The sequence below is a fragment of the Cibotium barometz genome, chromosome 17 (assembly GCF_041138505.1).
Source record: "Cibotium barometz isolate CiBa-2024 chromosome 17, ASM4113850v1, whole genome shotgun sequence".
NCBI classification, from domain to species: Eukaryota; Viridiplantae; Streptophyta; class Polypodiopsida; order Cyatheales; family Cibotiaceae; genus Cibotium; species Cibotium barometz.
In genome coordinates, this window is record NC_141062.1 from 13,950,043 (window position 1) to 13,965,010 (window position 14,968).

At 51.4% G+C, this 14,968-nt stretch overlaps 1 protein-coding gene across 1 annotated transcript in view; it reads right to left on the reverse strand.

The window, feature by feature from the left end:
* The window catches only part of LOC147629709 (uncharacterized), a 35,384-nt gene extending 21,112 nt beyond the window's left edge, over positions 1 to 14,272 (reverse strand). The window contains exon 1 of the mRNA XM_086811254.1: positions 11,472 to 14,272. Within this exon, the coding sequence (XP_086667380.1) occupies positions 11,472 to 13,634 (2,163 nt within the window). The 5' untranslated portion in view covers positions 13,635 to 14,272. The remainder of the gene's footprint in view (positions 1 to 11,471) is intronic.
* Positions 14,273 to 14,968: the final 696 nt, after the last annotated feature.

Below are 14,968 nucleotides of genomic sequence, written 5' to 3' on the forward strand. Positions count from 1 at the left end.
TGAGGCCACAGAGATCACATTTTTCCAGTATACTGTTCGGCTGGGACGGCATATTTTGACGGCGAGGAGGACGGTTTCTCCAGCGGCAGCGGGGCATTGGCGATTGCAGGGACTATCACAGGAGTTCCTGGAGGATTTCTGGGCTCGACTCTGGGCTAGTCGACAGGCCCGCAGGATCTCGGCTTTTCAGTGGCTGGTCGCCCACAGGGGCTCAGCAGTTGGCACTTGGCTTGTTTATAGCGGTCTTCCGGCGGCCTGCGTCCGATGCGGCCACCCTATGGAGACACAGAGACATTGCCTTTGGGACTGCCCTCAGGCACAGCAGATTTGGCTGCGGATGCTGCGTATTCTAGCCCCCCTCTCTCCAGAGGGTATGTTTACGTGGGGTGCCGCTGCTTGGTCGACTTCGTCAGGGCCTGCTATGGGCTATGAGATGGAGCAGGGCAGTCAGGCCATCAGATTTATTAGGGGCCAGCCTCGCCTGGTTCCGGCACCGGATTTCTCGTCCGACAGCTGGACACAGGAGAGGGATTTACGATGGGAGCTCCTCAGCAGCCTCACCATCTGGTTCACCTGGAGGGCCCGGTGCTTCACGGCCTTTGAGGGGAAATTAGAGCCACCAGCAGAGACTGTTCGGGGGATTTGGCAGGAGTTGATCCACACCCTGCGAGGACAGTACGACCGCATCCGGGGAGACTCGGATGAGGCGATTTTACGGCGCCAGGCCTTTCATACCACTTGGCGCTGCGGCCCGTTCTACACCCTACACACGGGATCCCCCCGTTGGCACTACAGGCCACCTGTTTGGCTCTTCCCCCCCCCCATTGTATGATTTAGCCGCTCAGTCCTTTAGACTGATGCTTGTATTTTGCAGCACCTAGGGAGAGTCTCCCGGGCTGCCATGATGTATTCACTGCTCTTCTCTCTGTTAGGAGCAGGAGAGATCTCTTTTGTAGCCCTACGGGCGTTTTTTTTACATAACTAATGAAAGGATCTTTTCTCGGAAAAAAAAAAAAATCAAGGGCTAGACAAGCCAAGGGACTTGCTAAGCAAAGGGGTGGAGAACTGAAGGTCAAGGGCAGGATTTTCCAGCCAAGAAACGGTCCAAGATTGCTGTATTTTCTTTCAGATTTCTCATCATTCTAATAAAGCAAATACACCATCCGTGGTGGGGGCCCTACAGAGGGTAATTGGGACCCAATACTATGTCCTCTCCATCTCTCTCTCTCTCTTTTTTTTCCGAGAAAAGATCCTTTCATTAGTTATATAAAAACGCCCGTAGGGCTACAAAAGATCTCTCTTGCTCATAAGAGAAACAGAGCAGTGAACACAGCAAGGCAGCCCGGGAGACTCTCCCTAGGTGCTGCTGCAAAATACAAGCATCAGTACAAAGGACTGAGGGGCTAAATCATACAATAGGGGGGGGGGGGGAGCCAAACAAGTGGCCTGTAATGCCAACGGCGGGATCCCGTGTGTAAGGTATAGAAGGGGCCGCTGCGCCAGGTGGTGTGAAAGGCCTGGCGCCGCAAGATCGCCTCATCCGAGTCACCCCAGATGCGGTCGTACTGTCCTCGCAAGGTGTGGATCAACTCCTGCCAAATCCCCCGTACAGTCTCTGCTAGTGGCTCCAGTCTCCCCTCAAAGGCCGTGAAACACCGGGCCCTCCAGGTGAACCAGATGGTGAGGCTGCTGAGGAGCTCCCATCGTAAATCCCTCTCCTGTGTCCAGCTGGCGGACGAGAAATCCGGTGCCGGAACCAGACGAGGCTGGCCCCTAATGAATCTGATGGCCTGACTGTCCTGCTCCATCTCATAGCCCATAGCAGGCCCTGACGAAGTCTACCAAGCAGCAGCACCCCACGTAAACATACCCTCTGGAGAGAGGGGGGCCAGAATACGCAGCATCCGCAGCCAAATCTGCTGCGCCTGAGGGCAATCCCAAAGGCAATGTCTCTGTGTCTCCATAGGGTGGCCGCATCGGACGCAGGCCGCCGAAAGACCGCTATAAACAAGCCAGGTGCCAACTGCTGAGCCCCTGTGGGCGACCAGCCACCCACTGGAAAGTCCAGATCCTACGGGCCTGTCGACTAGCCCAGAGCCGAGCCCAAAAATCCTCTGGGAACTCCTGTGAGAGTCCCTGTAGCCGCCAATGCCCCGCTGCAGCTGGAGAGACCATCCTCCTCGCCATCAAAATATGCTGCCCCAGCCGAACTGTATACTGGAAAAAGGTGATCTATGTGGCCTCAAGGGATGCATAAGGATCATGCCACTTGTACTCCCCACGGTCCCACTGTAGCCGGGCCAAGGGGCGCACTGCATATGCCCATATGCGCCAATCCGGGAGCACATCTGGAAGGTCGGGGTCAATATGCCGCTTCTCGGGTCAATATGCCACTTCCGAGAAGCGGCGGCCACTACCCGTATCCTCTGAAAGGTGCACTCTGCAACCAAAGGCGACTCCACCTCCACTCTCTAAAGTCTGCCCTCATCCTGAATCTCAAAGGTAGAGGCATCTGCCATCCTCAGTGCAAGCTCTGACAGCAATCAGGATCTCCAACTGTGTAAAGGCTCCCATCCACCGTGGGGCCACTGGCTCGAAAGGCGTGAACCACTCCTCTGTGAGTGCCTCCTGAATATCATCCCTCATAATCAACCCCTCTCTGAAGTGACTCAGCCTCTCCACCTGGATCTTCTCTGGGAGACTGCAGAAGGCCTGCCAGTCTCCAAAGCTATGTGCTGGGCCTGCCGCTAAAGGTCCCCAAGCTAGACGAGGCCGAGAACCTAGCATATGACCCTGCTCTGTGCGAACCACTGGGCGCTTGATGAGCGGCTGTCTGGCCCGCTCCTCAACACAAGAAGGAGGTCGCTGAGAGAGCCCCGTTCTCAGCAGCTCCCAAGCTCTCAGGATGCTCAAAGCAAATCTGTCCTCCCATCCTCTACTGAGGCCTGTCCTCCTCATCTCTATGAAGATCCAGCGAATCTCTGGTGCCCAAGTGCCCCCTGCTAGGGGAGCCCGAGCCTGCAGCCGCTGCAAAAGAAGCTCTTTCCAAGGCTCAGCGCCTGGAAGCAGCCCCCGAACAATAAGCTTCCCCAATAGGGCTCTACTCTGGTCGACTGGATCTATAATGCCCAAGCCTCCCTGAGCCAGTGGAAGTGTAATAACTGCCCATGCAACCTTTGCCCGGGCTGGCTGACCGTCCCGCCCAGACCAAAGAAAGTTCCTGATCAACCTCTGTACCTGGCTGATGCAAGAGCTCGAGAATATCCAGCAAGACGTAATGTACCACATGGTTGCTAACAGCACCTGATTTGCCACCACCACCCTCCCAGCCAAGGATAGTCGAGCTGTACTCCAATAAAAAGCTTCTTCCGAATGCTCAGAAGAAGCGGGGCAATCTGCTGCTCAGGTGACAAATCTAGTCCAATCTGGCATCCCAAATACCGCACTGCTGTGCCAGGAGGAATCCATCGAAAACCGGGGTCCAGGCTCCATGCCGGAGTGGGAGCACTACTGATCCAAAAGGCCACTGTCTTGCGTCAATTGATCAATGCTCCCAAAGCTGCACTAAAAACCTGGAGCGACTGCTCTGCCCGAAGAAGATTGGCCTCTCGGCCATGCAAAAATAAGCCCGTGTCGTCTACAAACTCAGCATCGAGCAGGTCCTCCCCCCGGACTGGGAGCTGCAGTCCTCTCAAACCAACCTCCTCTGCCGTCAAATACATGCTCATAGCCTCCGCAAAGAAGAGAAAAAGAAAAGGAGCGAGGGGACACCCCTGACGGACTGATCTGGTCAGCTCAAAACTCAGCCCTCGTCCTCCTGCAATCAACACCTGGCTACGAGCTGTGGAATACAGAGCCGCCACCCCTCCGATCCATCCTGGCTCAAAGCCCAGGCGAAGCATAGTGCCCTCTAAGAAACCCCAATCAACTCTATCGTATGCCTTCTCAAAATCGAGCAGCATCACGACCAAGTCCTCGCCGTGAAATCTAGCTCGGGCCGTCGCCTCCCAGAAAGTAAAGATGTTGTCAAGGATACTGCGCTCCTTGACGAATCCTGTCTGGGTAGCATGAATCAACTCCCCCAGGAAGGGCTGGATCCTCAAACTCAAGGCCTTTGCTAAGACCTTGTAGACAGTATTTAGGATCGTAATAGGCCTCCAATGCCGAATATCATCTGATACTCCCTCCCCCTTGGGGATAAGAAAGATCAAGCCCTCTGAAAAGCTTTGTGCAATCACCCCAGTGTCCAAAACATACTGAAAGCCCCTGCGGAGGCCTAGCCCCAAAAGATCCCAATAGCGCATAAAAAAGGCCGGCGTCAGTCCGTCCTCCCCTGGGCAACTACGTCGCGGCAGGACCCTCAAGGCCTTGGCAAGCTCAATCTCTGAAAGAGGCACACCAAGAACTGTACGCATACGATCTGTGACCCTCCTCTGCACATGGGCCCACACAGTCTGTCTGCAAGCATCTCGATCCTCAGTGGCTGGCTCCGCTGAAAGCAGGTCTCTATAGAATGCAGTGGCAATGGCTCTAATCTCCCCGGGCTCAGTAGCTACCGATCCATCCGGTCTACCAAGCTGACGGACTCCTGCTCGAGCATGGCGGAGTCCAGTGATCTCAAAAAACTCCCCAGTCACTCTATCACCAAGCTGCGTCCACTGAGAGGCCTGACGACGATAGTAAAACTCATGTCTCTGCTCCTCTGCCTGCCTGGCTCAGCTGTGACGCCACCCACTCACATGCAGGCTGCTGCTCCTGAAGGCGCTGTAGCGAAGCAAGGCTGCGTCTCAGCCGATGCTCCCGCTCGCGAATCTCTCCCAGCCGTGTCAAAGCTGCAGCGTGCAAAAAAGAGCTAAGCTCGATGAGTCCCTGGGCACACTGGCCTGCTGCATCCTGGTCAGAGCACTGACTATCATGCCAGATCCTCTCAATGTCCTCAGCGAGACTAGGATCTATAAGTACCCTCTCTGGGATCCTCAACTGCAAGCTGGGCTCCCGTGTCCTCTCGTCCAATGTCAAGATAACTGGCGAATGATCTGAAAATGAGGTGCCAGCGAGAATGCCGACGGAGCCCCCTCGCTCCCCTAACCAGTCGCCCACATAAAAGCGATCAGTCCGTGATAGATTAGTCCTTCCCTGCCAGCGATCTGACCGAGAGAAACTAAGACTGTCCTGAGAGCGGGAGAAGGCCCCATGCTGCCATGCATCAGTGATCCTCAGTGACATGCAAAACCGGTCCCAAGTTGCAAGCTCCGTGCCGTGCGCTGTAACATGACTGCCTCCCACCCTATCAGCCGGGTCCTCAAGCATATTGAAGTCTCCCCCGACACACCAATGTGCGGCCTCTGGCAATGCATCCGAAACCTGGGTCCAGAACTCTGCTCTGGCACTAGCATGGTTGGGCGCATAGACGTTGAGCACGCCCAATAGCTCATCATGCATCCTCAGAATGACATACTGTGCTCTACCAGGCACAATGATCCCTCGATCCACAATGGCCTGTCGCCATACATCTGCAATGACCATGCATACTCCTCCCTGTCCACCCAAAGGACCAAACCCTGCAGACCAAAAGGTGTCCCATCTACCACGCATCACCGAACCGTATCTCCGGATCCTGCTCTCACCCAAGTGGTGCTCCTGCATCATCAAAATATCAACGCTGCCACCAACCAGGCATCTCTGAAGCTCCTGTCTCAAGCAACCACGATAGCGTATAAAATGTGCTCCGCCAAGGCCCTGTACATTCCATGAGATGATCCTCATGGATGACCTGTTGAGGTGGATGCTGTCTCAGCCGTACGACGGGCCTTCGCAAGCGGCTTGGATGGAGAGTAGTCCCCATCCGAGCGACTGCGAATCTGCCCACCCGGTGTACTGCAAGAATCACGGATCAGGCGCCAGTGGTTGGCTGTGGCCCATGGCGACTGCCTCCCGCTCTGACAGAGCAACCTCGTGTATACATACATATCCAGGGTCGCGTGCTAAGTCTGCCACTATGCGAACGACCAAATGACGAATCCCTGAGGCATCCACACTCCCGAGATCCAAGAAAAAATGAGCCAACTCCCATAGTCGGCCTATCACATCTGTCACCTCCAGATCGCTCACATGATGAGAAAACTCAACTGCCTGAGTCTTCAAAGTGCTAAGAGCGAGCTCTAGAGTCCACTCCCGGTCGCAAGGGCCACATAGAGGGAACGAGAAGGCCACCGCTGAATCAAGTGCCTCCTCCCCGCGGGCCGGAGGTATCACTACATGAACTCGGATGGGTGCTGGCTCATGGGGGCCCTCTGCTCCAAAAAGCCGTGTGAAGGCGTAATCAAAAGCCTCCGAGCGCTGTCTAATGCCGAGGCGACTCAGCCGACTGCGGATAGATGATATCCGTTAAGCCCGAATCGGCATGGTAGGTCTCCTCTGTGGTGCTCGAGCGAGGTCGGTGCTCAGCGCCCTCCGGACTGCAGGTGAACGCCAGGGGACTGCCTGGGCCTCCCGGGAAGGTGAGGCGGGCGGGGGGGGAGGAGGGGGGGGGCGAGGGGGGTGGAGAGGGAGCCGCTGCTGAAACCGGAGCGGGGACGGGAGGAGGCGAAGGTGGAAGTGAGGCGGTGGGAGGGGACGGGGGTGGGGGGGGTGAAGGAGGGGGTGCTGGCATCTCCTGGTCCTCAGTCGTCGCCGTAGGGGTCTCTCCTCATGGAGGGGAGCAAAGCTGTTCCTCACGGGAACCCAGTGAAGCTGAGACTGTGGCTGCTACTGCAGCGGTCTCTGAGCGTGCTGCTGCGGCTGTCTCCCTCGGCGGCGCCCCTGTCCACGCTGCCACTCCGAGGTCTCTGTGGCCTGAGCAGGTGTCCCGGAGGTAGCCTGCCGAGCCGCATCTGTGGGCGGGCCATCAGGGGCTTGCTGCTGTGGTGAGGGTCGGGGTCTCCTGCGAGGGCAGGCCTTGGCCAGATGACCGAGCTGCCTGCAAATGAAGCACTGGTTCGGGAGCCCCGATAACTCCACTCTCTGATCAATCCATCCCCCCCCTATCCTAGGTAGGTGAATGACCTTAGGAAGGGAGGAGATGTCAGACACCAAAACTCTGACCGAAGGTAGGCCAGCTGCTCTGGCCACCACTGAAGCTGCTATGGGGCCAGTCTCTAGTACCGAGCCCACCAATGCTCCTAGCCTAGAGAGGAGCGGAAGATACTCCCGGCGGAGTCCAGGGAAGCAAACTGTAACATGAAAAAGGCGCTTTCCCTGCTCAGCCGCTGCTGGGTCAAAGCCATGCTGCCAAGGTCTGAAGAAAGCCCGAGCACCCCTGATGTCAAGGGGACTCATGGCAAGGACCTTGGCCACACTCTGGGCGGTCTCGAACTCGACCTGGTAATGTCCACGGCCCAGTAGCTGTACGTCCAGGATCTTGCCCACATCTGCAAGAAGGCGGGCCTGGAGATCCCGGATCTCCCCTCTGCTGGGGCGAGTGCCGACTATACGGCAGATGGTGGAATGAGCCTGGAGCCGTTCCACCTCTGCGGTGAGGCTCGCTTCCTCTTCTGGCGAAAGAGAAAGCCTGATGGGGGTGTCCTCAGGGGCGGGCGAAGGGGCTGCGGATGAGTCCCTCTGAGGCAGGGCGGGAGGAGCCTCCATCAGAGTCTGAAGCTATGGCGAAGGCGAGGCGAAAGCGGAGATCCTGCAAGAACCGAGCTGCACACAGAGAGGCGGAAGACAAAGGCCGGAGAAAAAGGAAAAAACCCCCCTAGGGGCGGAAGTCAGCAAGAAAAAGGAAGGGGGGAGTGAAGCGGCGAAGGAGAAAACCTAGGGGGGGGGGGCGGGAGCTGCGCGCAAGAGGGGAGGGGTGGAGAAAGAGCTGGCGGAGGAGGGGGGGCATGGGGCGCTGCAGAGTGGAGGTGGGCGCGAAAGAGGGGGGGGGGCGCGAAGGCGAGGAGGGGCGGCGGGCAATGCAGCGAGGGAGGGGGGCGTAGAAGCGAAGGCAGGCGGGGGGGGGGGGCAATAGGAGGGGCGGCGGGCAGTGCAGCGAGGGAGGGGGGCGCAATAGCGAAGGCAAGCGGGGGGGACAAGGGGAGGCGCGAGGAATGAGGGGGGCACGAGGAAAGAGCAGGCAGGAAGGCGGGGGGCACAGGTGTGCAGGTAGCGCGAGAAAGGAGGGGGGCGGGAGCTTCAGCGAGCACGATTGGAGATTCTTTTCCCGTCTAGGTTCTCTCTCTCTCTCTCTCTATTTTCTGCACTTCTCCTTTCAAGTTTGTGCGTTAATTTCCGTCGCGAAAAGAGTGCTGAATTCTGAGTTTTGAAGTTACCGATCTTTCTCTGAAGCCTTCCGCATATTACAGTTGTGGAACGGTCCGTTCGAAATAGGCAGAAGTAGTAACAAACCTGCATGTTTGCCAAGAGATGCCTTGACTTTTTGGCAAACTGGATAGTGTGCCACATAAGTGAACACATCCTTGAACATCCTCCGCCAATAGAAATGCCGCTCAAACTTCACTAGCATGGTATTCATGCCCCGATGAGCTTAAAGTTGCATAGTCTCGTGGCTTCTAAAGCCTACATTCATTGAGTACCATTGAAATTGTGTGGTGAGCCAAACAAAAAACTTAATGCACCTTGCTTTCCTTGTGTGTGTGTGTGTGTGTGTGTGTGTGTGTGTGTGTGTGCGTGCGTGCATGCACGCGCATGCTTTAAGGAAAACATGTGCCTTATCATTTAAAAATGTGTTAAAGAAAGCATCAGTACAGGAAAAGGAGAAAGGAAGGGGGGGGGGGGGGGTGCGGGGGAATGGCGCTTTTTTTGTTCATGCATATATAACAGCCCAATTCCACTTCCCCATCAATGATTGGTCTTCTCCAATCTAACAAGTCTTCGTCATCTGTTGAACATGCTTTTCCCTTCCGCAAACTCGTGGGGTCTTGCAAGGATAGAACTTTCGCCCATTGGAGAGAACTACTTCTGCTCGTGCTGATTGTTTGAGACATTTGTTAACCCCCAAGAAAAAATCAGCACTTTTAAGCCATAGGGAGGAGTGAAATCTCGACAATGATACAGAGACCAGAAGCGGGTATGACGATACAAAGAATTGTCTTCCTTTTTCATCCCAAAGTCGACAAGCTATTTTCATGAAATCAAGGGCCAATATCAATTTGGAATTTGTGAAGCCACCTGGATGAGAGTCCACCCTACCCTCCACCTACTATTTTGCAGGACACTGATTGGGAAAGCCTGGTCCAAAACCCCATGGGGTTGGACATGGTAGATTCCGAAGCTAAGGAACCGGTACAAGTAGATGACTTTGAAAAAGTATCAGGTCCTCACTATTTCGAGTTCAATGAAGGATCCACATATTATTGCTCAAGTCGAATAGCTTGACAAGGTCGATTTCCTGTAAAGGTGACCTCAGTTCCGATTTCATGTAAAGGTGACCTCAGTTGTCACATTCCACATTATCTGGCAACTCTCATTGAGAACTAGTTTTGATACTTAAGATTCTTTGTGTATTTCCCCCCTATGTAATACAATTATTTCGTGAGGTCTTAAAAACTGCCAATTGTGGATGTGAATTTTCATTTTGCTACCTTGTTTGCTTTCTAGATGCCTCTCCTTCATGTCTTGGAGTCTCTCCATCGAGGTGAGGTTCTTGTCAAGGGAGTATCGGAAAGAATACATTTCCTACCTAGATTAGAGAAAGAATCCATTTCCTACCTAGATTAGACCTAGGCTAAGACTTTTGCAAGTCATAATTTACATGCAAAAACGGCCTGAAACCCTAAGAATTGCAAACCCTAATTCAGTTTTTCAACTTTGCACATTGACTATAGGGCTAAAAACACTACTGCAAGGGCTGAAGTAATGCAAAACAAGAAAACCTTAATTATGGCTTGCAAACCCTAATTCAACATGCAAAAACCTATAGCTAAGGATTTCCCTAGCTCTGATACCATTGTGACATGCATTGCAGAAGCATGAACTTGATTGACACTAAGAAAGTGGATTAATGATGTTTAGCAAACACACTGAGGTGAGGACAGGAGGTGTAACCCTAATGTAGTGTATATACCAATCCAGTTCATGCATGCTAACCTAATGTGCATACAAAAGAGTCTTACTGATTCCACATGCTTGTGTTTGTGCCTAGAGCTGCCTCGGGCTGCCTCTGTGTGGGCGGTTCTTGCCAACACCTGAGAGATGCTTGAGATATATGTCCTACAATAACTGCCAACACCTGAGAGATGCTTGAGATATATGTCCTACAATAACCTTTTTACCTCCTTTATGTAGGGATAGAATGGCAAGTCGTTTTCAGGTCAGCTATCCATTTTCATGTCCCAAAACATCATCAAAAATCCCCCCAAAAAATTTGTTCGTATTGTGCCCAACTTGTGTTCCAAGTTCCAACCAATTGGGCCATGACTTGGGCACCTTTCGGCGCCTATTGGGCTGCCAAAACTACCCAAATTGGACCATATTCTGCCCCTTACCTTGCCTAAGAGATGGCTGATGCTGAGATCCATGTCCATGTGGAACTCGCAGATGTGATGCACACACATGACAGTACACATCCTCATATAGTTAAGAGGACAGTAAGCTAGACACCTAGCAATCTTGGTGCTATGCAGAGCACTTCGCACCAGGTTTGGACTGATTGCTAAGCTAAATTGATACTTAGCCAATGAATTTGTTTTGAACTTTAAGATCTGCCTTAGCAAATCCTTGGTGAATGAGAAGGGTCTTACGCAATCTCAAGTATGGATAAAAAGGGTTTCAATCAGATGTTGCATCCTTTGGGACTGTGAACCGGTTGATAGAATCTCTCTAATACTAGGGCTTGAGTTCTAATAACTTGTTTTGTCTTGGGTATCTCCATGTGATGTTGGAATACCAATAACCCGTGACACAAGGAAGCTTATTTTGATCTTTGTCTCAGGGTGAAAAGCTTACCTCGAGGAAAAACCCAATTTGGTGGTGTGGAAGTAGCTTAAACCAGTTTGAGCATTGGGATAGGGCATCTTCAGGGGAGGTCTACATGTGACAAGAGGCAATAGGCTAATTATAGCTCTTGGTTAGGCTATATAAGTTAGTTAATAGGGCCAGTTCAGGGGATTGATCATTCCAATCCTAGACTAGTGGCCTAGCAAGGACGACTCCATGCAACGACACCTGAGGGATGTGCCTTAGTGGTTTAGGACGCCAAGGATTACTGTGCATGTGAGCTATGTCTCTACATGCCTCTAGCATCCAGCTTGGGGGTGAGCCTCAGGGGCTCTAAACTTGGGCAATGATTCTAATCCTGGATTCCTTGTGTTCCTCTATTCCAAGCCTGGCAGTCTTATAGGACATGGTTCTTACAGGCTTACACTCTACTTTGGACAGCCTCATCTGCAGACTTTATGCTCTCTATTAAAAAGCAACTGTAAGACAATGAGATGCAAAATATCAAAGTGTACAGATATAAACATAGCACTGAGTATCTGAGAACTTACCTCTGGTGAATGCCAGAAGATCACCACCCCCACAGCAAGGCTGAGCCCTGTGAAGTGGTGAGGACTGCCCCTGTGGATTTTTGATACTGCATAATGAACCACCCCCATGTGCACAACCATGAGAAGAACTGACTGTACATATCTTCCTTCTACTACCAGTTGAACCCCCCCAAGAAGGGAAGATACTTGGAACCAGCATGGTAGTGACAATAGGGCACTGAGAAGGGCTAGAAGGGTTGACATGTACAAGAAGTGGATGTTGAAGAACCGAAATAAAAGCCAAGTGAAAGAAGCCTGAAAAAGTGCTGCCTTGGCTGTAGACAGAAGGACATTACTTACAGTATCCTCAAGAACAGTGGCACATCGACTCCTTGTCGATTCAGAAAGTGGCACAATGCACAGCACCTGATTCATAACCCCACCTGTCTCTGATATAATGAGGTAATAAAGAACAGAGAAGAAAACTAAAGCCTGCATCAAGAAATGAACAACTCCAGCTGCTCCAGATGCAATTGAAAATCCAATAGAAACCAACAAGTATATGCTACCCACTAGCACGGTTGAACTGCTTGCCGCCACCTGCTTTCCAATGTCCAGCCACCTTTTTCCCAACTGCTTACTTTTATCTATGAGATCCTCTTTTGAGATGTGCAAGTGCTCCAATAGGACCAGTCCTGCTTGCTCAAGCTCATAATAAACACCCTTGAAATCATAATCACTAAACTTGGACCTTACATTCTGCAATTTCTCCAGGAGCAAAGGGGGAGGCCCTACTTGAAAAGAGAGCTCGGAGACATTCTCGCCAGTCTCTTGCCGCCTTGCGAGCCTATGTATATACTTCTTCCCTGCCTTGACCAAGTCAGTCAAGTTGTACTGTGCAGCAAAGCCATCTATCTGATCTGATACGGTGTCGTAAGCTCTGCCTGCATATGTTTCTATGACATCTGGAACCTTATTTTCCTCAATCCACTGCTTCAAACCAACACGCTCTGCATAGTTACTTCTTTGAATATGAGCTTTGAGGGCAACCACTGCATCCTTTCCTTCCACTCCAACCTTGTAGGAGAAAAGAATCAGGCCAGCTACAGACCCAACGATCATCATCGAGATAAGCAACACAGCTATGACAAAGTGCAAGCTTCCAAGAAAACTACTGGTGAGTCGGGTGTTGACAAGCTCAAAGAATCGTGCAATGGGGCGGAAGGTCCTCATTCTAGATCCTTCTCCCAGCTTACTGTGTTTGGCAGATAGCATAGCCCATGTCACTTGCACATCAAGGTGCTCAGAATGGGGTGCAATAACACCAAGGCTGGTGCCTGCTGCATATACAAGCATGCCCACAAAGGCTGTAGTAACAAGGAAAGCAGGCCCCAAGAACTCATAACCTAGAGTGAAGAAGGCAAAGGAGACAAGCCATTGCATGAGAGTTGAAAATCCTACTTTTCTTCTCTGCTTGACAGGGCTGCGCCCTTGTAGATAATTGAGGCTGATCCTTGCATCCATCATGGTCCCGATCAAAGCTTTGAACAGCGCAGTAGGTATCGCCCACATGGTCTGCAGTATCCCTTGCTTGAGGGGCTTCTCCCAAAACTCCAGCAAAACCCTCTGAATCTCTCTCAATGGCATGGAACATAGAATTGCCCATTGGATCGGCTTCCGGTAGTCATCTAAAAGCATCCACACACCATACAGGAGTAAAATGAGGGCACAGAGGATACCATGAGCCATAGCCACGTACATAGCTAGCTGAAAGTTCCCCGGATCCAATGTCCAGGTGCCCTTATCCTCATCAGGATCCTCCACTGTAGAAGATTGGGCATCACTATACTTGTTGGCCTTGTTTGGCCGAGGATAAGATTTTTCTTCTGATTTGGATTTACCTTTATGGCTTTTTGGAAGAGAGACAGTAGTGGCAGCTACTGCATTTTTATCTGATCTGGATGGAGGGTCTCTGAGATAGGAGAAAGAGCGGGATTTGGGTGCTTCTTCTTCACTGTGGTAGGTGACATGCTGCAATCTGTGCAGAGAAAACGAGTGGTCGGGCGGGAAGAAATGGTCCTGGCTGAGAGATCTTGTCCTGCGGTGAGGGGGGTGTTGAGGTATAGAAGCTGCACTCCTGTACATCTCCCGCCATGGTATGTGATTGGAATCCCTACTGCCCATATTTGATCGCCCAACAAAGCCTTGCACTGGGGTTATTGCAGAAAACTCATCACCTTTGATCACCACCCAACAAACTGCGCTTACTGCTGCTAATAAAGAGAACCCATCATTTTCTAGATCAAAATAAGGTACCTATCACATCAAAACTGAGATCTGGTGATAGGACTGATCGCCCACCAAGCTTAGCAAGATGGGTTAAGAAAAACCCCATATCCAGGAATGACTTCGATCGTCCAACAAAGGAGTTATTGCAGCTTATGAAGAAAACCCATCACCTTAGCTCATCAGAACGGGATCTGGTGATGGAATCTCTTGCAAGCTTACTTCTGAAGAAAACCCATCAATTTTAACAGAACTGTTGCCATCAGATTACGGCTCGTGATAGCTTGTTGAGGTAAAAAAGACTCGAATAACCCATCATGCTAACAAACAGTACAATATACAGAACTGGGCTGCGCAATTAGCACGAAGAAGAAATTTCTACAAGGTAGGGTTTTTATGGGATGTTGCAGCTTGCAAAGAAAGCTCTTGACCCATCATCCTAGCAAAGCAAAGCCAAGCTCATCCGAATTGAGCTCTATGGAGTTGTGATATACTAAAAACAGCTAATAACAGCGCTAGCTCATGCAGCAGGAGGTTGATAGGCTATAGCTCAATCACAAACAAGCTTTGCACTTGTGAAGCTGTGATGAAGCATAAGGACAACTGTGCCACAGCATGACAATCTGGTATCCTGTTGTTTTCGAAATTTGGGATTTCAGAAGCAAGAGGGGGTGTGACATGCGCAAAAAGACAAGATGTGTATTAAACACCCCATGCAGTCAATCACGTGCACGCATGAAACGAAGCACAATTTGCAGCAGAATTTGGGCGCCCAATAAACTTGGATAAGGACTCAGGAGTGGGCGCCCGCCGGATTCATATTGACTGTTCTTTTCACTTTTTTCTATATAATGGAATTATGGAAGGTGTTGCACTCTCTTAAAAACCCGATGAGCGTGTACTCGAGTTGGTAGAATGGTCAAGTCTCATTATGGGGGCTCGGGTTCGATGCTACACGCCTAGGGCAGCTTGTGTGAGCCGATGGATTATTCCACCTTCTAAAGGGGTATTAAATTATTCTTAAACCAATCCAGACTATCCAATGCTATATATATATATATATATATATAACTCCCGAGAAATATATATATATATATATGTCTCCATTGTACAAACCTATCATCTTCACTAGTTAGTAGTGACTACACTATCTAGGTAGGCCCTTCCTACCTAGGCTATCATGGCCCATAGGGATTCCAATATCCTACATTACGGCCCTTCCACAAATGGCT